Source organism: Spermophilus citellus (assembly GCF_964194105.1).
Source record: "Spermophilus citellus genome assembly, chromosome: 8".
Taxonomy (NCBI): Eukaryota; Metazoa; Chordata; class Mammalia; order Rodentia; family Sciuridae; genus Spermophilus; species Spermophilus citellus.
The window spans coordinates 99,120,293-99,146,820 of record NC_138189.1 but is presented as its reverse complement, the minus strand read 5'-3'; the positions used below and the strand labels follow the sequence as shown (position 1 = coordinate 99,146,820).

Genomic DNA, 26,528 nt, shown 5'->3' with positions numbered 1-26,528 from the left:
ACAAGTAAAGCTAATAAATAGATCATTTAAGCACATGTACATGTGATAAACTGTGTGTGTATGGGCACACGCAAGGGTGTGTGTATGCACAGACAAGGAAAAATATACAAAATTAAAGACCCTGATTACCCACTGGGGGAAAGGAATGGCAGGAGAGACATGGGACTATTAGAAGTACCTGGTAGATATAAGTTATATTTCTCAGAGGCAATTCATAGTTCTTCAGTAAATGGTTTTAAAAAATATCAAATAATTGGGCATGGTGGTGCACACCTGAAATTCCATCTACTCCAGAGGTTGAGGCAGAAGGATCCCAAATTCAAGTCCACCCTCAAGCAACTCAGCAAGGCCAAAAGAAACTTAGCAAGACCCTGTCTCAAAATAAAAAGGGCTGAGGATAGAGCTTTATGGTAAAGTGCCCCTGGGTTCAACCCCCAATACCAAAACAACAAAAAATAAAAATGAATATATGATTGAAATCTTAAAAGAGCAATCAATTCATGAACAAATGATTATGATAAAGTACCATGTACCACAGATTATGACCAATCTAATTTGATGTACCTGAGGCCCATGTAAGATCTTTTTAGAAAGCAGTATTAATTTTTATCCTTGCCATGTATTACTTTTTCAATGTAACAGGAACATGGTAGAAAACTTATTGAGGTTCATATTTCACAACAAAGATTTTGGATGCAAGACTGTGAATCTATTTAATACTACTCAAGAAACTTGTGAATAAAATGAATGAGTAGAAGACAGAATTATCAAAAACCTCAAAGAAGTTTAAAACTACAACTACTATTTGGGAGTGGTATGGCTTATATAGTTAGGCTCAGATCTCAAGAAGTAAAAAGTCCCTGTAGATTGTTGGAGCTTCTGGAAATGTTCACAGGTAAGAACAGGTTTATAGCCTAACAGATACCCTACTTATTGCTCCAGATACTGGTGTAAAACAAGGCATTCACATGGCAATATGTCCCCATTGTCCCTGTTTAAGGGCATCTGCTCATTTACACAGAGTCAGTTTCTACCAAGGAGTCATTTAACAGTGCATGAATAACTTTCGTGATAAAACAAAGTACCACCTCCAACAAATGAGTTTTTTGCCCAAATGTAATTGATAATCCTCATTAAAACTTCATGAGCCTTGGATACAGCTATTCATTATACATAGCCACATTCCAAATTGTACCTTCCTCTTAGCACTTCCATGTAACAGGTCTTAGAAAGCATCATTTGTTCTTTACAAACACAGATTTAGTATTTAATGAGGTGAGACATACAGAATTTCCTATATTGCCACTGAACTCCTCACATGGTTAAAAATGTACACTGATAACACCATTTTAGCATTAAAAAGTTAATTCTACCCCCAATCTTCCTCTCACCCCATTCCTAAAATGGAATTTAGGAATCAAGACATTAAATCTTTATAGACTGGAAAATCAGGAACATCCTGTTGATAATCAAACAGTCTTAACAGCTGCTCATTGTTCTGAAAAGCATCTGTGCTAAGGAAACAAATCTGGTATCAATGCCTTCTAAATGACCTACAGAAAACGATTAAAGGAAGAATCACTGTTTTTATTTTATTATTATTAGTTGGCAAATAAGTGTTACTGGCAGACTTCTTCCTGATGTCACTAGAAAAGCTACAAAAACAAGGGTGTGTGTATGTGTGTATTATTATAAGAAAATGCTTCACTTAAAGGTTTGCAAATGCACCAAATAAGTCAAACACACAAGTGATGGATTAAAGAAAAAGAAATGGAAAATGGATAGCTTTCATAAGCCACTTACGCTAACAGTTAAAATACTGCCAGGTCATAAGCCTTAAAACATGTAATGGTTTAAAATATGAAGATGTTTACTAGAATTTCCAAAGTTTATAACTTAAAAGTTCAGATGTTAAAACTGCCTTTTGCCCAGGCACCAGATCTGGAGCTTCCTGATGAGAACCACATCTCTTAGTTCATAATTTACATTTTGAGCAGTGGTCTACTGACAAATACAACTTTAGTGTGACTGCGTACTCTTCCTAACAAATAAGGTACTTCTAGGCATTTGGTGGCAATGAAATGAGAGCAAAGGCGGCACCAGCCTGTCAACCAGGCCCACTGCCGTCCCAGCTCTGTGTCTCTTTGGTCTTAAGGCTGACAAAGACCCTCCTCTTGACTCAACTTTAGTCAGGCTGATGTGGGTACACTAGTCTTGTCCTTCAGTGTCCATCTTTTTGGGGGACTGCATTACCCAGCTATAGCAAAATTCTTGCTAAGCCTGTTAATTGAGAATCCCCCACCTCCATATTGGATGGTCCTCCATGTCTGCTCAAATTCCTCATCCTCCATGCACCCCAGGTGACACGTGTTGACTTAGCCTACTTTCACCAAGAATCCTAACTACAACTGTCAATATCTAATGTTTTTTTCCTCAGTCATTTTCTGTCCCCTGAGCCTTCCCTGCTCTTTTGCTATAAATCCCCATTTGTCTGCACTGTATTCAGAATTGAGTTTCAATCTATCTATAATGAAGTCTCTCTTCCCCTGTTGCAAAAATTCCTGAATAAAATTTGATTTTACTTCTATCCAGCTCGGGGTTTCTTTGATAGAGATTAAGTTACTTTCTCTGAGTTTCAGTAATCTCACTGGTAAAATGGGAAAAAATGTGTATTTCATAAGCGTAAGTTCAGTATGTGACACATATGAAGGCATTCAAAAATGGCTACTTTCATTTTATATAGTAATAACTTTTTTATTATTAAACACCACACCGCATTTCAATTCAGGCTGTAGATGCAAGCTCTGACTCGAAGCCTATGAGAGGTAGGCCATCTCAAGCTTTCTGCTACATTCAAAACTCCAGGTCTTCCAAAAGACTTCCAAAAGTCTGTTTATTGAGAATCCCCCACCTCCATATTGCTATATATATGAAGCAGCCTTGAGATAGAGACAGCTTCCTCATGTGGGAACAGAATAGGTAACTGGGAATGTGCAGCACAGTGATTTTTCAGTTTTTTTTTTAAAGGCAACCAATAATATTAATTCCATATATGGACATGAGTCAGGCAATGTGGTGATTTATATTTAACCTATTTACTCCCAGCACCAACAACAAAAAACATGGGCAGGTGTTACTACCAACATGAGGCAAGTATCAAAAGAATACAAGAATAAGAACGCAGACTATACAAAGAATATCAAACCTCCACTGTAGGCTGGGATAAATGTTTGACAGTCCCTCTGTCACTGGAGAAAGTCTACCACTGATGAATACTAGCCAGAAATATCCTCACTCATTCTTTTGGAACTCCTATATCAATTTACTTTCAGTCTGTTTTCAAAAAATAAAGTATCTACATATTTTTAAAAATATTTAACATTAAATAATAGTAAAACCTCTGTGAAACTGCACAGCATGGTTCTGGAGTCAGATTACATAGGTTCAAATTCCTATGACTACTACTTCTACTACTATCTGAACTTGAGCAAGTTCCTTATCTGTAAATCACAAACAATTGTAATACCTACTCTCATATTATTGTTATAAAGGATTTTGTTAATATATGTAAAGCACTAAGAATATTGCCTGACAAATACAATAAAGTCAGTAAAACTGCTATTATATTTTATTTCTTCATCATTATCTATTAACTGCAACTCATTTACTACACATCTCCATTTCCTCTTCAGTGAAACTGGTCCAATGAGAAGAATTTTGTGGCTGGTAAAGAAACAGTGAAAGTGTTAGAGTGCTTGGCTAAACAGGACTAAAAGATCTAAATGGCTAACATAAAAGAGGATCAAGTTTGGTGGGGTCACACTGCTGATGGGAGTATAAAACAGTACAGTTACACTAGAAAACAGATTGGAGCATCATCTAATGCTGAACATAAAAAGCACACTCCATGACCCAGCAATCCCACTCCAAGCTAGAGCCAGCAGACACGTTCACAAGAAGGCATCGCTGGAATCTTCATGCCAGCACCACTGTTCATAGCAAAAACCCAGAAATGGCCCACATGCCCCTGAAAGGAACTGGGTGAAATCCTACAACAGAACACGACCCAGCACTGAGAATGAACAATGTGTGCTTTTCTAACTTCCTTCAATACAAAACTAACTACAACAAGAAGGGTGATTTTTTCACAAGCATAATGGGAACGTTAAAAAAGCCAGACACAAAGGAGTGTATGGTTTCAGTCAACAGAAGTATCATGACAGGATGGACTGAATATAGTTGCATATGGCTCAAGTTCCCCCAGGTCAGGAAGAGTAGTCCCCAGCTCCTTGGAATGCTGCCAACAGACACCCAGCAGGGACTGCCCTCTTTAGAGAGGACCCTGATGACATGAGCAGCAGTGTCAACACGTGCCCCTCCTTAAGCAGCCAAAGCCTGGTTGGCATGGACTGCAGGGTCTGTGTCTCACGCAACTCAGGATATCTCTGAAGGGCCTTTCCAGAACTTCCCTAGGGGCAAACTGTAGGCCTCCACGGACTGAACTCAACTTTTCCCTCTGCTCAATCCTGCTCCTTTTCTTTCTTTGTCTTCCTTACACAAGTGTTGATTTTAAGAGTTTTCCCTAATAAATCTTCTGAATCCTATTTTTACCCTCTGAGTCTGCTTCCCAGAGTCCACAATCCTCAACAGAAGCAAAATGTGTGTATAACATCAGGTGCAAGGACAGAGACTACTGTGGAGAAGGCACGTACAAATTAAAGGGGGCAGAAAAAAAAAAAGCTTTTGGCACTGATTGAAGTCTTTTTCTTAAAATCTGGGTGCTGTTGATATGCTTGTGTTCAAATAATAAAATTTATTTAATTGCATGCAATGTGTGCTTTTCTAACTTCCTTCAATACAAAACATGTACGTTTTCATGACTTCCTTCAATATGAAGTTACAGTAAGACAAATTAGAAAATGACTAAGAATAAGACAGAAACTTAGTTTTACTTGTACATCCTTTAAATGACCACTCAAGGTGTACACACCTGGTTCAGAGAAGTCTGAAAAGGACTAGGCTGAAATTACAGGCCAGCTGGTAGCAAACCAGGCCAGACCCATGCCTCTACTCCTTGGCAACATTTTTGTGTTATTTTTATTAGACCATGCTTTTGAGGATGCTGACCAGAAGCCAATGCAGGTTCTGCTACAGCCAGGCATTGATGGAGTTTAGGTCATGCTTCCACAAAACATATCACCTAAGCATCTAAGAAAACAGCAGAAGCAGGAAGGCCGCTCTCACCTCTCTCCCTCCTCATCCCTGAATAAAGCCATAAAACCCAGCTGACTTTACCCTGAAGTAGGCCATAAGACCCTCACATTCCCAGATGTCCTCTCTGTACCCAGAGGAAAGGAAGGTTCCTGAAGACACAGAGATATAGAGAAGAATCTGAGCCAACAGGCCTAGCCAAGTTCCCAGAGGGGTCATCATTCCTTTTTCCAAGATACTCCTACACGACTGACTGTCCACTCTTCATCAAGGACCTTGGAATTAAACCAGAGACCCTTCATCTATTAGAAGAAAAAGTAGGCCCAAATCTCCATCATGTCGGATTAAGCCCCAAATTCCTTCGTAAGACTCCTGCGCAAGAATTAAAATCAAGAATCAATAAATGGGACGAATTCAAACTCAAAAGCTTCTCAGCAAAAGAAAGAACCAGTGAGGTAAATAAAGAGCCCACAGAACTGGAGCAAACTTTTACCACTTGGCACATGAGATAGAGCACTAATCTCTAGGATATATAAAGAACTCAAACTCTTAACACCAAAATCATCATAATCATCATCATCATCATCATCATCATCATCAAATCAATGGGCCAATGAACTGAGCAGACACTTCTCAGAAGATGATATGCAATCAATCAACAAATATATGAAAAAGTGTTCAATATGTGTAGCAATTAGAGAAATGCAAATCAAAACCACTCTAAGGTTTCATCTCACTCCAGTCAGAAGGGCAGCTATTAAGAATACAAACAACAATAAATGTTGGCGAGGATGTGGGGGAAAGGGTACACTCTTACATTGCTGGTGGGACTGCAAATTGGTGTAACCAATCTGGAAAGCAGTATGCAGATTCCTTAGAAAACACGGAACCACCATTTGATCTAGCCATCCCACTCCTTGGTCTATACCCAAAGGACTTAAAAACAGCATACTACAGTGACAAAGCCACATCGATGTTTATAGCAGCTCAATTCACAATAACTAAACTGTGGACCAACCTAGATGTCCCTCAATAGCTGAATGGATAAAGAAACTATGGTATATATACACAATGGAATAATACTCAGCATTAAAGTGAATAAAATTATGGCACATGGAGGTAAGTGGATGGAGTTGGAGAATATCATACTAAGCAAAGTAAGCCAACCCCCAAAAACCAAAGGCCGAATATTCACTCTGATAAGTGGATGCTGATCCATAATGGGCGGGGGCAGGGAGCATGGGAAAAATGGAGGAACTGTGATTGGGCAAAGCAGAGGAATGGAAGACTTAGGGGTAGGGGTAGGAAAGACAGTGGAACGAGAGGGCCATCATTACCCTAAGTACATGTATGAAAACATGAATGGTATGACTCTACTTTGTGTTCAACCAGAGACATGAAAATTGTGCTCTATTTGTGTAATGTGAATTGAACTGCATTCTGCTGTCATACATAACTAATTAGAATAAATAAAATTTTAAAATAAACCTTAACATAGAATTCACAGGATTCTCTCTTTCTTTGGGTCTTTGTTTCCAAAAGCCCCTGTGTCATGTAAAACTTGTACTAAGTAAAGGTGTCCTTTCCTCTGGTTAATCTATCTTTGTTATAGGTGCCTCAGCCTTGAACCAGAATGGGTGAGGAAAGACATCTCTTACCACTCGGGATCAATGATTCAGCTTTGCCCTGCAAGAGGATGATGCTAGGGTAAGCCATGACCTTTAGGTTCCTTCTCTTCAAACTTCCTTCACAAATACCTGGCTCTGAAGTCAGAAGACATAAACATCTTTCCAATTTAAACAAAGGAGTATATCTGGCCCTATACAGTACTCTCTCAAAGAGGACCTTCTGTTTACTATGACTGTCTGTTTTATTATTTTTCTATTCCTCCATTCTTACTTTTTAAAAAGTAAATTTTAGTTCATTTAATTGAGATAATTTCATATCTCTTCCACTTTTAAATAGGCAATATAAGAAATAGAAAGAGGACAAAACAGGCCCTAAACAGAGGAAGGTAAATTCCTTCATTTTCTCAGCTGGCTTTTAATGGGATTATTGATCTTAAGCCCATTCCCAATCCTAAATCCATTTGGATCATTCCCACAGTAAAAAATAATTCTCCTTTAATTTGGGAGAATCAGTTAAAATATCTTCCTTCAAAATGATATCGAGGGGCTGGGGCTATAGCTCAGTGGTGGAGCACTTGCCTAGCATATGGGAGGCAATGGATTCGATTCTTAGCACCACAAAAAAATATAAAATAAAATAAACAACTAAAGGCATTCTGTCCATGTGCAACTACAAATATGTTTTTAAATGATACCAAAGATGTCATCAGCACTAAGAGAACTTGGGAGAACTACCAGAACATGAGATAGAGCACATGAGATAGAGCACTAATCTCTAGGATATATAAAGAACTCAAACTCAAATTTTGCAACATTTCCAAAACAAAAGGCTCCTCTTTGAAAAGCAAGAACTAAAGGTCAGGGTAGTATCTAGTGAACATGAAGGGACATCACTGGCCAGTTCTTTAAAAAAAAAAAAAAAAAAAAAAAAAAAAAAAAGAGAGAGTGAGAGAGGAGGGGGGAGAGAGAGAGAGAGAGAGAGAGAGAGAGAGAGAGAGAGAGAGAGAGAGAGAGAGAGAGAATTTTTAATATTTATTTATTTATTTTTTTTAGTTCTCGGCGGACACAACATCTTTGTTGGTATGTGGTGCTGAGGATCGAACCCGGGCCGCACGCATGCCAGGCGAGCGCGCTACCGCTTGAGCCACATCCCCAGCCCCAACTGGCCAGTTCTTAAAGAGAGCGGAATGTGGAGCATTACTTGACAAGGGAGTTTCAATGCAATGTTTAGGCTGGCCCTGAAAGAAGAGTCAAATACAACTTCATCTTTTATCCTGTTGTTATTGCTTCTTTTGTCTGTTTTTCTCAGATAAAGAGGTAACAGAGTATACAACCCCATAACTAAACTCCAATAAAAATGTTTAGGCTTGATCCCAAAGAACAGTTAAATGTCTTGGATTCCCTTTGAAATTGTTTCTGGAGGAGGACATCACAGAGTTTATATGACTGAATTACTTAGATCTTTTTAGAAAGGGTTTTCCTCTCAGATAAACTGAAGTGAATTCATCACCCTTCAAGGCAGGGATGAAAAAGAATGCAATAATAATGTGCATTCCATTCTTTATCTTGAAAAATCAACAGGAAGATGACTGAGAATTTCCCACCCACTCTTTTTGAGGTCACTCACTGATTTATTCATTCATTTAGCAAATATTTTTGAAAGCCTACTTTGCCTTCAAGCTAAAACTTAATCAAGTCCTCTTCTTTACATATGGATATAAAAAAAATCTCAAACATTCCTTTTGACCAAGAAGTAGAATTCCAGAACCCCCCCCACCGATTTCAAGAAGCAATTTTACCTCTCACTCAATTATGCTCCAATCATTCACAAAGAAAACATTGTTCAGATGGAAAACATTCTGAACCTTTTTCTAAGATACTGAATGCATTTTGTATTAGGGGATGAACATGTTGTAGTTTGGCATGGAATGTCCCCACTAAGGCCCATGTGTTGGAGGTTTGGTTTCCAACTTGTTACATGTGGAAGCTGGTGGAACCTCTAAGAAGTAGGGCTTAATGGGACATCTTCCAGTCACTGGGGTCACATCTTTGAAGGGAATTGTAGGACCTGAGCCCCTTCCCCTTTCTTTCACTCCCTGGCCATGACATGAATGGTTCTGTTCCACCATGCACTTCTGCCATGATATGTAGCCTATACCAGAGGTCCAAAAGCAGCTGAAAATGGATTAAAACATTAAGCCAAAAGTCAACATTTCCTCTTTATAAGTTAATAATCTCAGATATTCAGATATTTGTTATAATGAGAGAAAGCTGACTGAAGATACCATGGTTTTCCCCCCACTGAAATTCCTTTCACTCTTGCAAATTTAAATAAAACAAAAATAAGATAAAATCTGTCACTTGGAGACAGTGACGAAGGATTTTGTTAAAGGAACAATATCAACATTGCTAGAGCTGTGTCTGTAACATGACCAGGAGTTACAAGAGGGCCAGTGTCACATCTTCCCAGCCTCACCCAGGCTTCTATCTGCAGGGAATGATCTTACCCTCAGAGCTGGTACCAAGAATCACAAGAAGAGTAAGAGAAATCTCTCCAACCTTCCCTTTCCCAAGGAGGCTGCTTCTTGGGGGCTACAGGTGGGGAACATCCCTGCCAATAGGAGAGTATTCGGGAACACTGAATGTTTGGAATAGACCCTCCCGTAACAGAGAATCAACAGGTGAGCTGGTGACACTACTGTGTCAGTAAGAGTGGCTTCACACTGCTGCAGTGAAAATCTCAAAATTGGCCTACCTCAGTTGGCCCAGCATACATCATGGGCGATGGGAAGATGGCCACCACTGTGCTTTCAGGATTCAGGACTCCTTCCTCCAGCACAGCAGCATGTTGCTTCATACGCCACATCAAAGGAACATCGTCATCCTTTGTCCAGCCACCAAGGGGGTGAAGGAGGAGGACAGGGCGCCGGTAGCCCCTCTCTAGAAGTTGCTTATGAGTGTCCTGCATTAACAGAGCATGTCCGTTGTGCACTGGGTTGCGTAATTGAAATGCAAAGACAGCATCTGAAAAGAGAATTTCCAGAGTGAAGAATTTCTAATATGACCTTCCACAGAATGAGAAATTTTTAAAGTTTGATGGTTAGGATTAAGAAAACACATGCAGGGGCTGGGGCTAGGGCTTCAGCAGTTGAGCACAAGCCTAGCTGGTGTGAGGTGCTGGGTTCGATCCTCAGCACCACATAAAAAATAAGTGAATAAAATAAAGGTACTGTATCTAACTAAACTAAATATATATATATATATATATATATATATATATATATATATTTTTTTTTTTTTTTTTTTAAATACACATGCATGCTCAGAATCAGAAATCGGTGAAAAATATGTTCTGCTTTGACCATTTGTTCTAAAGCAACAAGATGCACACTTCTAGCTACAATAATAAATAAATCTTACAGGCCTGAGGATATGTAATATACTAGTCATGGATTTATAATAATTACTCTTTCCATTCACTGGAAACTAGAGTAACTGTGAGACTTTCTTTCTGGTCTTAACATCTTACTTAATTACAACAGATATAATTTCTTGGTCTGCGCTTCAATTAACTACCAGATCAACTCCTCATAGAACTGAAGACACTGCCTTATTAAATAAAGACAGAAAGGTAGATACATTTGTAGTTTCAAAATCTTACTATTCAAATATGCTCGTTTATGTTTACCACTTTGCTTAACTAGAACCCTACTTTGAACTGTGATCCAGTGTCAGGATTCTGGATTATAGTGCAGCAGCAATAGTTCCCCCTTTTACAAGAGTCACTGCTGTTACTCAGACAATAGAACCAACTATAAGATTAACAGAACTGATTACTGTTTCCTGCTTACAACTCTGGTTTCATTCCTACACAGTGCTTGCTACCTACCATAAGACTGCTCTTAAAAGTTACGGTTCTTTGGGGAATGGAGTAATTTCACAGAACAGAGACAATCCAGTGTAGGATCTCTGTATTTACTGCCCTTACCCCTGGCACAGCCTCCTATGATGCTGACCCAAGCCTGACTTAGAGAGAGAAATAGCCTCCTTCCACTAATACTCTTTAAACCAAACAACAGACATCTTCCTCAACTTATTTTCAGTTCTGATGCTCTCCTATCACCATGGCAAAGGCACAGGAGGAAGACTGTGACAATGCACTTGACTAGGACTTACTTTGTTCATTGTTTTGCCCCCTTTTGTAATAGCCAAGATTTACAGTATTATTATTATTATTATTGGAAGTTCTCCAGTTGCTTTTTATATATGAAGGCTGATTTTCACCAGCTATTTCCTAATAGCTAATATGACATAAGGTACAAATCACAGCAAAGTCCATGATACAAACACTTGAGCATTCAAAATTATTTGCTTTAGGATAGAGGAGGGATATGCAGATCTGAAAATTTTTCTATCCTTCTAAATTTGCTTCAAATTTTATTTTACATGGACATGAAAGATCCAAAACCATTCAGCAAAACTCCAGGGCTCGCCTAGATTGAGAATCAGTTTATTTCCAAACTCTATCATACCAGTCTTTCAAAAAAGAATGAATAAAGAGTGCATACACTAGTACTACTCCTTAACTTAGAGAATGACTATCTGATCTTATTCTGCCACTCTGGTTCCAGTCTAAATAAATCTCATCACTGAATTTAGTTTTATGGCCTTTCTTCCCTCACTTCACCCTGCCTCCTCTGCATGAAGTCTTGAACCCTGAAGTCACACTTACTAAGCATTAATGAGTCCTCCTCATGGGCTAATCTGAGTCACTGAACAGAGTGGGGGGCACAAGTCTACAGCAGCAAGATCAAGGAAACTGGCTGGTACCTGGAGCTAACAGGTCCAAACCTGAGAGGACAACTGGTTTAACTGGAAAACCACATACAAAGAGGTACGACAAATAAGCCACTAAATTGAGGACAATAAGAACAAGAGTTCTTGCAGTGGAAGAAAGGCATTAAAAATACAGAAAGGAAAAAGGCCACAATGTTCTGCCTCACCTCAAACCCTGAGGAATGGAGCCAGCCTTCTATGTACTGAGACCTCTGAAACCCTGAGCCCCCCAATAAACTCTTCCTCCCTAAAATTGTTCTCATCAGGTCTTTCAGTCACAGCAGTGAAAAAGCTGACTAAAGCTACCCGTAAACTACAAAAACATCAAGGTCATGAAAGTCAAGATAAAGACTAAGTGACTGTTCTAGATATAAGGAGATTAAAGGCACATGATCTAGGTTCTGAACCGGAAGGAATGGTGGTAAAGAGAATTCCTTGCTGTAGTTCATTGGCTTTTCAATAAAGACTCTGTTACAACATGGCATGATACGAATGGAATACATGGATTAGACAGTTTTGCATCAATGCTACTTTGCTGAATTTGATAAGCATTATGCAGTTAGGTAGAAGACTGTCATTATTTTTAGGAAACACAAATGAAAATACTGAGGGGTAACAAGGCATCAAGTCTGCAGCTTACTCCCAAGAGAGTGAGAATAAGAATGGAAATGAAATATGTTAATAATTGTGGAATCCAGGTGAAAATTACACAGGAGTTCCTGGTACTATTCTTGCAATTTCAAGTAACATTAAATTAAAAGTGAAAACTAAGAAGACATATCAAACAATTACAATCTATAGATCTTATTTAGGTCCTGGATTAAACAAACTCTAAAGAAAAAAACAAAAAGAAGAAAGGGAGAGAAAGAAGTGGCTATGGAATTACTAGAAATTTGAACACTGACAGGATTTTGAAAATATTAAGAAACTATTATTATTTAGGTGCAATAGTGGCATTGTGGTTGTGCTTTTTAAAGCCTTTGCTTTTAATAGGTACTGAAGTAATCAGATGAGATGGCATGCAGTTTGAGATTTGTTTCAGAATAATATGAGAAGCTAACGGGGTAGAGAGTAAATAAGATTAGCCTAGAGTTGCTAATTACTGAAGTTGGATTATGTTTGAAGTTCCCCATAATAGCAAGTTTTAAGAGAAGAGGCACTATAGGGTATCAGAAGAGGCACTGCTTTGCAATGGGGTATTTATAGACCTGAATTATAGGTCTACCAGTTTCTAGTCATGTCTGTGCCTTTAAGGACTGACTTTCACCTTCTATAACTTTGAATGGGGAGATTCTAAGTGTTACTATTATCAAGAAAATAATATAAAGGGCCTAGCCTGGTGAGATACACATTGTAGTAATTCATAAATCCAAGTTCACTAAGACAATTCATTCTTTAAAAAAGAAAACAACCCCACAGACAGGACATGGAAACTCCAACTCCACTGGTCCACTCCACTACTATCACTGCAGCCAGCTTCCAGAATGAGAGAGCATCTCTGCACTGTGACACACAGGCCTTGTCCTCCCTAACCTGGAACAGGCTCCTGCCTTTGAATATTCATCTCAGGTAGAAGACGATTATGTTCTTAGACTTCAATCAGATCAAGTCTGATTTTGTAAAACTGTCAATTAGCAAGAGCATTTATATGACAGTATGTATGAAAGTAAGCATGAAAAATAAATTCCGCCTCAGATGTACAAGTTCCAAAGATTCTCATAGTTTAACTACCTGCGCTTTCTTTTCAAAAAGACTTAATGCAGCTTCATATTAGAAATTTAACAGATGAAGTTAAGATATGTGACTTATTAAAACTTCACATCAGTAGCATATAAAAGACTTTGTTGCCAAAATTTCTTCCAGGTAGAATTATTTCCTATCAGTTCCATTTAAAAATCCAATGGTCACTTGATCTGCCCAGTCTTTTATAAGCTTCTGGTCTTCTCAATCCCTTGGAACCATTTATCAATGAATTACACAAATTTTCTTTAACTGCCGGTTGTTCCAGGCTGAATTTTCACCTTTACCAGCTTGTTTATCTACTAGAGATGAAAAAAATGTAATAGAAGTCCCCGATACATTGGAAACTTAACATGTTTAAGACACTGTCACAACAGCACAAGCCAATATGCTTGTCCTCTATCAATTTTCAATAAAGGATAGAAAAAGAATAATAGGTTACTATGGACCTGAACCAATAGGTACTTACAGGAACTTGCATTAACATCTTAGACCTTATTCCCATTTTCTATAGAACAATGACTGTCACCCCATAATCAGTGTAAAACATTTGCCTTTTCACTTACAATTCCTAGTGAGTTATTTTAAAACTGCTTTACCTAAAACAAGGAGATATAAAAGGGCTTAGGGAGCCAGGGAATGATGGCGAGTGAGGACGTCAGGGACAGGACCAGAACAAAGGAGCATGGAGAAGGTCTTCTAATGAGGTCAACTTCCTACGTGACAAAGTACTCATGGACATAAGCAGGAGACCCAATCAGACAAACACTCTGTACTCATGCTCCTAAGGAGGGAATCCAATAAAAAAACTAAAACAGACACGTGGACAGAATGAGCACTATCATTAATAGGAACGTGTGGACAGGGGAGGAGACCATAAAGAGAACAGGCCAAAACTCCACCAGATTCCCAGCTCTAGTGCCCCTTCTCTTTGGAGAAGTCTATCTCTGTAGCTTTTGCAATAACCTGCTCTTGCTTGCTATCTCTGTGTCCTGTTCTTTGATTCTTTGCTGAAAAGAAAGAATAAACCTAGCCCCCCTACAAGGTAACAAAACCATGACGTCTACTGAGTTTGAAAACGGGAGATGATCTATAAGATGAGTGAAAGTTAATTTTAACATTGTAATTGTCATTTCTTCCTAGCCCTCTGTCCCCATTCCTGAAGAAGGATCAGGAATTCTATAACCCCGATTCCTGGAAAAGCACACTGCAGAGCTGCTGACAGCACACATAAAAGTATGCTTTTTCTGTAGGAACCAGAGTGAGTATTTTAGGCTTTGCAGGCTGGAGGTGTCTGCAACTGCTCAACCCTACCATCAGAGTGCAAAAGCAGCCACCAAGTGAAGCTGTTTTCCAATAAATGTTATTTATAAAAACTGATAGCAGGCCAGATTTAGCCTTCAGGCTGTGGTTTGTTAATCTCTGAAAGACAAATGAAATGTGGTAGGTAGGAGCACAAAGAAAATTCTAACTAAGCCAACTAGTATGAGGAAAAGCACGGAGGCAGAGAAGCAGATTTTGTGTCTGAAAAGCACAAAATCATCCATTTTGTCAAAGATGGAAGACACATGGAGCCCAACATAAATCCTGGCAAAAGACTATGATGTGAGGATTCTGAAGCCCAGTTGGGAAGCATACTGGGTACCAGGCTGTGAACGAAAGTAAAATAAGCAGTAACGTGCACAGAAAATTAGCCTAATGGGACTGTGCAGGATTGACATGGGGGAGAACAGAGAGTAACCAAGTGGAGTGGAGAGACAAAAAACAAAGCAAAACAATTAGCTGTACACATTTTCATATAAAACTTCTGCCAATTCTTCCATTTTCTCAACCCACTTAATCAAATATTCGTCCCCCAGGACACTGGTCAGACTTACTTGACAGACTTCAATCTCCACACTGGTGGAATGAGGTCACACTATGCCAATGGCAAAGACAGTGGTTGCCTACCCTCTACACCCTCCCCCATCCCTAAGGGCACTGAGCAGAGCTGTGTGTAAACAACCTGCAAATTCTTATTTTCTAATGCAAGTTCCCCCCAGCTCAGACCATCTCTCAGTCTGCCTCCCTGGTGGATGGGCACCTTAAATTCACTCCTGCTGGCCTCCATCTACACCCCTAGTCCTTCCTGGATTCCCTCTGAGCACAGAACCATTCATTCTACTTTGGACTCCTGAATTCCTTCCTATCCTGCATTCTCCACATACAACAGATCACTTGCACTCCCTGCGTCTCACTCGCAGCCCTACTTTCTTCATACACACACATTCTCAGCCATTCACCATCTCTTCCCAAGGTACCCCACTGAGTGCTTCCTCCCCTAGAACAGCCTCCACAGCAGGCAGGCATAGGGAGGAAATCAGCCTCAACAAGACAAAAATTCTGGTTACACAAGCTGCTCTGAGGTAACAGCAGAACTAGTCTTGCTCTCCAGGAGCTTACGGTTCAGTCAGAGGAAGAAAAAGGAAATGTTCATGAGTAAGGGAATAACTACATGTTGGAAGGAATACAGTTCCTTCAACTCCAGCAAGCCATGAATTGGTCTGCTTTCTCAGAAATTAAGGCTGCTAGTCATATGGAGACACAATGCTGAGGAAAAGAACAGGCTTCATCTCTTCACCTCTATATGAACTGTTGGAATGGATTCCCTCATTCAACCAGGTCCTTCCAGCTCTGTCACAGCGAGCAGGAAACGCCTGCCAAATCCAAAAGGCACCTTCCTGCTTTAAGAGGTCCTGGCCTTTCTGTTGCCTGCAACATAAAGATCTACCCGCTGTCTCCCTAGCCCTGAGACCTGCTAACCATGGCACCAACCTCTCCCTATTCTTATCTGCCTCTTTACTGCCCTTCTGCCCCTTTGTTTAAAGTTAAACCATGAATCAACTGAAGAAAATTTAAGGGGAAAATCACTCACGATTGGATTATCTCGATACAACTGTCTTCTTTGCAGTTTCCTAATTTTTCTTTTTGTGCACACATTTTATGTAATCATAATCAAATATATGTGATGTTTTACATTCTGCTTGGCCGTTTTGGCCTGACCACATGTTTCTCACATCTTGCAGTCCTCTTGCAGCAGTGGGGTTCACTGCCGGGCCCTATGGAATTCTTCTTTTACGTACTCATTCACAAACTGACCCTTTCGCCTAGATTTGATTATTGCACATAAACAGATGACTTCTTTTAGCCACATCTCTAAGCCCTGACCTTCCAATTCACCAATTATAGATTTATCACAAAACACATTTTACTATGTAATATTGCTCATTACCTTTCCACCTCCCCGCAATTCCTCTACCTTGACTACTACTGTCACATCTCAAGCCAAACTCGGATCCAGTCCCCACACCTCCCGTCCTCTGTCACCGAGCATCCACGTGAAGGGACCGCCTAGTGCAGTGACACAGGCTCACTTCCTTTGCTCTGATGCTACCTTATCCAGGCCAGAAGGCAACACACCAAGGAAACAAGTGAAGTCTGACCCCTTGTGACAGTGGGAGGAAAGGGCAGCTATCAGCATTCCTGATGGTGTGAGTCAGGGGGAGCATGGGAGCCCTGCAGAGGTGTGGGATATGCCACGGGAAATGCCTCCTCTAAGCAGCACAGGGAGCAAGGACTGTCATGGCCCAGTGCAAAGAGCAGGCCGACCTTGCTCTTTCCCAGCTGAGAACTGGAGGGCAAATGCGCTTCACTGAATTAACAAAGGATTTCCTTTTTTTTCTCCCTTTCCCTCCCGCCTCATGTCTCTGTTTAATGTTAAACTTTTCTTCCTGCTCTTCCTCCCTGTTCTGTTCTTAGTTGCTCAGGGATAACAAACATGGAGGGAAATGAATTACAGTAGATGGGGTAGAGAGAGAAGATGGGAGGGGAGGGGAGGGGGGATAGTAGAGGATAGGAAAGGTAGCAGAATACAACAGTCACTAATATGGCAGTATGTAAAAATGTGATGTGTAACTGATGTGATTCTGCAATCTGTATTTGGGGTAAAAATGGGAGTTCATAACCCACTTGATTCTAATGTATGAAATATGATTTGTCAAGAGCTTTGTAATGTTGTGAACATCCAATAAAAAAAAAAAAAAGAATTAACAAAGGAGGCAATAGGTGGAAAAATGCTCCCAAATTCTAACCAGCCCTCCTCAGACTTCTCAGAATTGTGCTTCACTCCCCAGCCCAGTAGGAACCCCAGGATGCACCAGAACCACTAGACCCAGAATTACAACATCTGCCTGAATCTTTCCATTGTTCTGTGAAAGTGTCCTACATAGCAATAATTAACAATGCTCCCCTTCCTTTCTGACTCAAGATTTATCAACTGCCACTTTATCCGCCCCCAAACTCTAATAGGCATTTCCAATTGTCCCTAAATCAACATAGTACCTGAAAAGTTCTGAATTATTTTCTAGAGTTGCTAGTGAGCCTGTGTGAACATGCCTGTGTGTGTTTTTACACAGGTGTCAATAAATGGGTGGGTGTGGGTGCTTTGTGGAAATTTGGGTTTTGTTTTGTTTTTAAGGGAGCTGGAAGTACGGAGTTGGATCTCCCCTCACCCCTTAGGATTGTCATAAATGATAGATCTTTCTTTCACTTACACTGTTTATGAGGGGGGGAAAAAGGAATCAATAAGTGGTGAAGATAGGCCACCTCAGTAAATATAAGCACATGAATTTAGACTTTTCACAAGCTGATATTCTCATTCCCCAGAATATGGCAGCAATGGCTATTCTCTGAAGACTGGAAATGCTTTGAAACGAAAGTAGAAAATTATGCTGAATATAAAGCTTTTGCCCACTGCTCTCTGTGCCAATTACTGCCCATGCTCCTCTTTATCCACTACCGTCTGCTCCAGGCAGGGTGGGGGTTGGGGGGTTCCTTCCAGAGATTACCCTGGGGTGGGGTGCTGTGTTTCTGCCTCCACAATGGGAGGCATTAGCAGGCAGCAAAGGATGAAGGGAGAAACCGCTGGGGCAGCTCTGGCCCCTGGAACATCTTGGCTTTATAATCCTGGCTGTGCCCCATGTCCCTGCATTGGCTTCTGCAACAAGTGCCTCCTCACAGCTCCAGCTCCCATCTGGCTCCAGAAACACTCCTTCCTTCCCTCCCCTTCAGGCCTGGTAATGCTACCAATGCCACCTCGGCATTCCCTGTGGGTCCCCTCAGCTCCAACCATGGACGTGCCTTCTGCTTGCTGCTGAGACCCAACACAGAGTCCCTGCCCTTCCACTCTAGGATGCAGCATCTCTAGCTCACTGCCGTTCATGATCCAGGAAGCCCACCATTGCAAAGACAAATCTCCTGTTTTCCCCTCAGCTTTCTCATGCATCGCCTCCACCTTTACCTAAAATAGCCTAACAACTCTATCCAGCATTTAAAATATAGCTCATAATCCAACAATTCCACAAAGCTTTCTCAGATGTGTTCACACTACTCTGCAGCATATTAGCTTGAAAGAAATTAAGCAAGCTTTTCCCTTTGTCATTAGCAGGACACCCATGGTTCCTGTGTAAAAAATACTAACAGGCTCTTCTGTGGCTTAAGTGACACCACTTCTCCCTCTCCAGGATATGGATCACTCATCAGCAATTCAAAGGACCTGATATCTGGAAATGTACTGCTTGCAATCACTGGTGTGGGTATTAAAAACCCCTTGATCTTTCAGCTTCAGAATGGTCTAGAAACAGTCACACAGACTAAATTAATGTTGCATACAGGACAAGAGTCCGCATGGAGTGATCAAAATACTTTTTCTAAGATGAGAGGAGGAGGAGGAAGAGGTAAGAAAAAGAAAACTCTGGTCAAAAAAAAGTAAATAGCCTCTCCCTTGAACACATCAGTGACTGACTTGTTATTGACTTCCTAAAAGAGCGAACAAGTACTACAAAGTAAACTCCTTGGTCTGTTGCTTATTTGCCTTAGTCTAAAATGGAAAAGTAAATAAAATCACACCACGAATCTTTGTTGTTTGATGTAAGGCTAATAACTGGCTTTTAGCTACTTTAAACAAAGATGCAGTCAGTCACTCATTATGCAACAAGTTCCCTAAATGACTAAAAATGTTTGGCTCACAAAGAAGAGTGCAAAACAGATGTAATATTAAAGTGTCTAATTATGAACAATAATTCCATGATAAGACCTCTTTACTATGCCAAAATTAATTTACTAATATCAATTCCAGATATGAGTTCAAACTTTGGCAAAAAATAAAATAAGGTGGTCTCAGCAAGTCCTCCATTAAATGTATTTCTGTTGGCCAAAAAAAAAAAAAAAAAAAAAAAAAGAGAGAGAGAGAGAGAAGTCTACATGTAATAAACTCTCCAATGCTTCTGGTTACAAATAACACAAGACTAAAATAGAAGTGTCTTAGGTAATTCAAATATGTATGTTCTTTTTGAATAAGAAATTTGGGGGCTGGGGTTATAGCTCAGTGGTAGAATGCATGCCTAGCATGTGTGAGGCACTGGGTTTGATCCTCAGCAACACCTAAAAATAAACAAACAGAATAAAGGTATTGTGCCCATCTACATTTAAAAAAATAAGAAATAACAAAAGAGAAAGAGAGAGAAAAAGAAATCTGGAGGTAGGTGACTCCACAGTCAGATCAGAAACTCAAATGATAGAAGAATATAGATTAACATATTTGGGATTCTCTTGAATACAAAATGGCTGCAGGAGCTCCAAATACTGTATCCTCATGTGACAGCATACCAATCAGAAAGAAATTCAATTTCTCATCAGAAAGGAAATCTTTCCTGGAAGCCCACTCCTAATAGCTCAGTAGCCAAAACTGATATACACAGATCCTTAACATACACTGACAAGAGACCACTAAAGTGCCATTACTGAATTAACTAAATCATTAATCATTCATCAATTGGGCCCAAAATGTGTAACCAATAAAGAGAAATGAACTATACACAGGTAACCATAAAGTGTAGCACTCAGAAGTACGTAAGTAGTTTAAGCCAAATATCTGCTTTAAATTCAGAGGGTAGGAGTAACATTTAGAAGGCAGGGAAGCTCCTGCCCTCAAATCCTAAGAGGCCACATAGGAAACGTGAATGAAGGAGGCAGGCTGTGTGGAAAGCACGGAGTACCAGAGAGTGTGCAACCCCCTCTGAGGCCTCCAGTTCTTAAGCCACTTCAAGTTCCTATCACTTCAAATTTCAGCAAACTATAGCAGGGCTCAGGAATGAACACAGATTCTTTAATCTTCATTCAAAGACAGACTAATTTGGGCTCACTGAGTTGCTTACTGCCTTGCTTTTTGCTGAAGCTGGCTTTGAACTCAGGATCCTCCTGCCTCAGCCTCCAGAGCTGCTGGGATTACAGGCATGCACCACAGTGCCTGGCCATTTCACTTTTAAAAATAAAATCCTAGGGGGCTGGAGCTGGGACTTAGCAGTAGTGCACTTGCCTGGGTTCGAGTCTCAGCACCACATATAAATACATAAATAAAATAAAGGTCTATCAACAACTAAAAAAAATTTTTAAAAATAAAAATTTTATCCTACTCTTTGGATTCTATCGGTGTTCTCAAAGGAAAGTAGTTTCTGCCCAGCTGCAGAACTCCTAGGTGGTGAGGAAGGCAAAGGTCTGTGTTTTAGACTCTGATCTGACACTAGAGTTCACAGGAGCTGACCACAAATGACAGAATAAGAGCTACCTTTGCCACATGCTCTATAGTCCCTTGGGAACAGGAGCTGTGGTTGTTGGTATGGCTGGTTGGCCAGATATTTCCCAGTCAGCCACATTCACCTGACCTCTACACAGGAAATAGCAGAGAGCAGCACCAGTGCTTAAGGCCTTCCCCTCTCTGTGGAGGATGAGCATGAATGACAGCATGAGAGCAAGAGGCTTCAAATTCTTCAGATCTTAAAAAAAAGGCTCCCAAAGACTACAAGAGATGCTGCTCCCTAACATAGCACCTTGAACTTGCCAGTGTGGTCAGAGAGGGAGTGTGGTGCACCACGAAAGCAGGTCATTTCCTTCTGTCTATGGACAAGACCTAACAGTAGTAAATCTCACATAAAAATCTTGTCCTGGAGAACTTCACAGTGTACAAGACAGTATGGTAATGAATGGCACATTTCATCTAAATCTAGAAGTGATGTGAACTCATTACTGACCTACTCTAAAAATTCTCTGTTACTGTTCAATATCTCGCTCTTTTATACCACAAACCCCTCACATTTATTTATTTGTGGCTCTTTAGCACTTGGCACAATAAATACGATTTCAATAAAAAAGAACACAATAAAAGTTCCATTGTTCTTTATGTGCTGCTGTGATACATTCCACTTTTAAGAAGTTCCTAAATAAGTGCATTTTTCAAATAAATTCTGTTCTGAAGTTCTATTCAGCTTAAACATAAGTTTTATAATAAAGAAACAAACAAAAGGTCAATTTGTTATTAAGATCTGTTTTAGTCAGTTTTTTCATCGCTGCAACCAAAACATAAGAATAACTTTAGAGGATGAAAAGTTTACTTGGGGCTCACAGTTTCAGAGGTCTCAGTCCACAAATGGTTCACTCCATTGCTGTGTGCCTGGAATGAGGCAGAACATCACCGCAGAAGGATGTGGTGAAAGAAAGCAGCTCAGAACATGACAATCAGAAGGAGAGAGCGCTCCCCTCACCAGGGACAAAATACAAACCCTAAAGGCAATCTCTCAATGACCCCCTCCTCTAGCCACACCCTATGGGCCTAATGCTACCACACAGTCAGTCACTATCAGTGGATTAATGCACTGATTAGGTTAAGGCTCTCATAACCTAATCATTTTGCCTCTAAACCTTCTTGCATTGTCAAACACATTAGCTTTTGGAGAACACCTCATATCTAAACCATAATAGCATCCATCTTCCAGAGTATATACAAAATGTTAGATCAAATTATATCATTATAACAACACAACACAACACAGGCTGGTTCTGTCTGCCTTTCCTTATATAGTGCAAGGCTACAGATACCTTTAACTTATCATTCTTTTATACATTCAGTTAGCATGAGAAAAAAAATCTTCTAGAAATCTGTCTCCAAGCAGTGCCATATCATGTAATTAGGTACACGTCTTACCAGCATTCATGTCCTTAAACTTCTGCTTGAGCTCAGTAGGAGTAAGACGATATTGATCAAGACCATCATTCCAATAAATTCGGTCCAAAACTTGAAGATCTCCTCCAATCAGCCAATCTCCCTGCTCCATAACCATCTAATGGGATGAAAAAAAAAAAAGAGCTATTCAAGCAGAAATAAAAAATTAAGAACATTCCTTTTATACAAACTAAATACATTCACTGTGAGCTATTCTCCATTGTAAAAGCAACAGCAAATTTGTTGAGCTGATCAACTGAATTGGTGCTATTAGAGGTGCTACAGAATTAGAAAATATATTGTGTAATTTCTCAAAAAACTTGTGAAACAACTATTAAATTTACACATGAAAGGCAAGAAACCATAAGAATAATTAACGATTTTTTAAGTAATGAAAGTATTATTTTTGTTGTTGTATGTTAATTAACAAAATGTGTAACCCTGGGTCACCCCACTCTCTGTGTGCTATAATCCTAAACTTCTAAAACATTAACATCATTGACAAATTCAAATTTATACTAATTTGTCAAGATCATTGACAAACTATCTACATTACCTCAAATTTCTTCCAACTTCACTCATCTTTCCCTGAATCTGAAAGGAAGAGACACTACCCCCCAGGATCTGCCTGCTTTCATAATGCAGCTCAAGCCCACCCTTTATCCCCTGTCACCTTGGTTCACATGCCAACAATGCACATAGTTTCTTTTTAAGCTCCAGTCTACTTTAAAATACCTAATAAATGACAGAAACTTGACCTCATTGCTAACATTCCATACGCAATACATTAAGTAAAAAGGGCACTTTGGAGAAACTAAGTACATTTCATTGCTTTTGTACCAGAAAAGATGAAGCTCCCCTGCAGTGGGCTCCTGTAGGCTGCTGTCAGTAATGATTAATACCTGCTCCCACAAAACTCCAAGGTCATAAACATGGTGCCCAGCATGTCCTCAGTACTATATTCCAAGGACCATCACCTAGCTTTGTGCCTGTATATATACTTGCTGTTTTTAAATACTTGTTATAGGCTCAGGGTATAGTTAAGTGGCAGAACAAGTTCTTAGCATGTATGAGGCCTTGGGTTCAATCTCCATCACCAAAAAGTAAAAATAATTATAAGGATTTATTGCATAAATATTTATCTGGACCAAATGACAAGCCCACACTCTCACTACATTAATCGAAGAACCAATCACAATTCTGCAAAATATTAACAATTCCAATGGAGCAGTTAACACACAGGAAGTGCCCACATTCTGGCACAAATGTTATTGGCAAAGAAGGAAACTCAGCAAGGGGTATTAAGGACCTTAATATATGGGTGACTCTTGCATGTTGTGCCCCACTGTCGGGCACAGCGCTCCTCTTTCCTGTGCTCAAAGAACTCTGGATTTCGAAGAATTGCCACACGGCGGCCCTCATACATGAGAGCAAATGCTGTGCATCCGTCCAGCCTCTCCTTCTCTTCTTGAGTAGCTGTCAGAACTATAGGCACTGACAAGTTTATGACACCCCCTGCAGGACACAAGAGAACACAAAGCACACAGTGTGGGTTACTCAACAAGCCTAGCTTACAGCCACCTCCCACTTCAGGGGACACTTCAAATGAAAAACGGCTATGGGTCTAATGGCAGTGTTCACTTGGTACCTGGCAAAGAAAATCAGGAGAAGGAACAAACTACAAGGGTAGGGACAACAAGCAAGAACTGCAGTTAAAAAAAAAATTAAAAGAATCAATACTGTGTAGAATAACATTTCCACAACCATTCTTCAACCTGAGAGAAAATTTTTATAAGAATTAAAAAGTAAAAGAAACCATTTAACAAGGTAGCATCAGCTAGTTATGATTAACAGTGCCAAAAATATATCAAGCAGACCTACCATAAAAATGAAACTAAAAACTATGTTTTAGGGACCTTGCAAGAAAAATTTAAATCCTTATTGAAGGCAAAACATAAATAAGTATATTTTAAGTGTCAAGTTAATTAAGCATACTTAAATATTCTTGATTATCACTGCAATAGGAAGACAAAACTGTCCCACAAGCTCTGTGTGAATACACACACACACACACACACACACACACACACACACACACACACACACATATATATGTAATACATATAAAATCAGAATCAAACTAATGTCTACTATCATAGCACAAGGCAGCAATCACTGGCTCCATTTAGATCAAAATGTGCTCTGAGCCAGATCAGAGGAACTGTCTCAGATTCCAACCTTTCAAGCTGCAAAAGTTTTTCTTCTCAAGACATGGTGTATGGCTTAGAAGAATAAAATGTAAATTCATATTTGGACTGACTTATTGAAGAAACCATACTTTTTGGGAATCAAGGCATGTGTTATTTGGACAAAGATATACCTACCACTACTAGGTACAGTTTAAAATGCAAAGTCACAGCCGTTCATGGTAGTGCACACCTGTAATCCCAGTAGCTTGGGAGACTGAGGCAGGAGGATCGCAAGGTCAAAGCCAGCCTCAGCAACTTAGTGAGGCCCTAAGCAACTCAGTGAGACCCTGTCTCAAAATAAAATATATTTTTAAAAAGGATTGGGGATTGACTCAGTGGTTTAGTGACCCTGAGTTCAATCCCCAGTACCAATTAATTAATTAATTAATTAATTTAGTGAAGCCAATAGGTAGATCTGCACTAAGCCTAAGACTGAGTCACTATAGATAGTCCACAAAGACAACCAATAATTTTAAAGAGGAAAATCAAACTGCAATATTTAATCCTTATGTTCTTGTAATAAAGTTTCTTGAGGAGAATGATAATAATTATAATTTCTAACATCAATTTCACTCCCCTTGTAAAAGAAGTCATGCATATAAGAACTTGGTAGCAATTTTGGGTTCTGTGACATTCAAAAATATTTTGTATAATGAATGCTCAATTACAATGACCAACAGTACATAATATAAAGATAGCTGGATTATGATGATAATACACTGAACATTAATTCCCTTGGCCATTTTTTTTAAATGGTTTAAGAGAATAGGAAGAACTGTGTGTTTAGCTATCTATTTCAGGATTCCTTAACTTGGACTCCATGATTCCTCTTTTGAAGGTTCTAGCATGGCTACAGTATAGGAAAATTTGGTGTGCAACTGCAAGGTTCCAGAAGGTGCTTTCTACAGCGATCAAGTGGATATGACACAGGAAAACTGTATTTGTTTTTACAACCCATGCTCTGCCTTAATTTCCAGGTCCTCCATCTCCCTCTACAATAAATCACAATCAGAGAAACAAAAACGGAAACAGGTTCTCACATGCGTTAAAGACCAATGTAACAGTCTTCAAAAGTTACCTCAATTAACCCATTTTGCCCCATCAACCCAGATGTGGAACATCTATAAAAATTACAGGATAAACATCATTATATGATACATATTAATAAAAATAACATAATTATAACAAAGTAATAATCATAATATATTAGTACTAGTTAGTATAATTTTATATATATATATACACACACACACACCCACCCACACACACATATATATATACACGCTCATATATGCTCTAGATTATGATTGTCAACCTATTTTAATGTACCCGTGTCAATTCTGTTGAACAATACACAGAACTGAAAACTTGGGACTTAATGGTGTTAATTAGTTACCATTATTTTTTATAAACAGTGACAGATACTTGAAGCTATATAATTTCTCTTCCATGCACAAGGCAATTTTGAATGTAAAATATCTTACCATCCAGAAGACAATCAAAATGAAGGCACTGTAAGTACTCCCTCTCTCTCATGAAGCCATTCAGTGGTGTTGCCCAACCTTCAGCCAGAACCTGTACCCACTGCATATCCACCTAATAAATCAGTGACAAAGTAAAAATTTCCATTTCACATATATGAATTTATGAACATAAGCAATAAAGGCCTTAACTATTTATTTATTTATTGTGCCAGAGATTGAACCCAGGGGCAATTAACCACTGAGCCACATTCCCAGTCCTTATTATTTCCTGAGACAGGATCTTGCT

The 26,528-nt window shown here is 39.5% G+C and overlaps 1 protein-coding gene across 3 annotated transcripts in view; it reads right to left on the bottom strand.

Moving 5' to 3' along the window:
• The window catches only part of PAPSS1 (3'-phosphoadenosine 5'-phosphosulfate synthase 1), a 109,363-nt gene that overhangs the window by 18,640 nt on the left and 64,195 nt on the right, over positions 1 to 26,528 (bottom strand). For all 3 annotated transcript variants that reach the window (XM_081304738.1, XM_081304739.1, XM_081304740.1), the window contains exons 7-10: positions 26,243 to 26,354; positions 23,819 to 24,024; positions 22,492 to 22,627; positions 9,595 to 9,863 (exon numbers count right to left, since the gene is read on the bottom strand). In XM_081304738.1, coding sequence (XP_081160864.1) covers positions 9,595 to 9,863; positions 22,492 to 22,627; positions 23,819 to 24,024; positions 26,243 to 26,354 — 723 coding nt within the window. The remainder of the gene's footprint in view (positions 1 to 9,594; positions 9,864 to 22,491; positions 22,628 to 23,818; positions 24,025 to 26,242; positions 26,355 to 26,528) is intronic.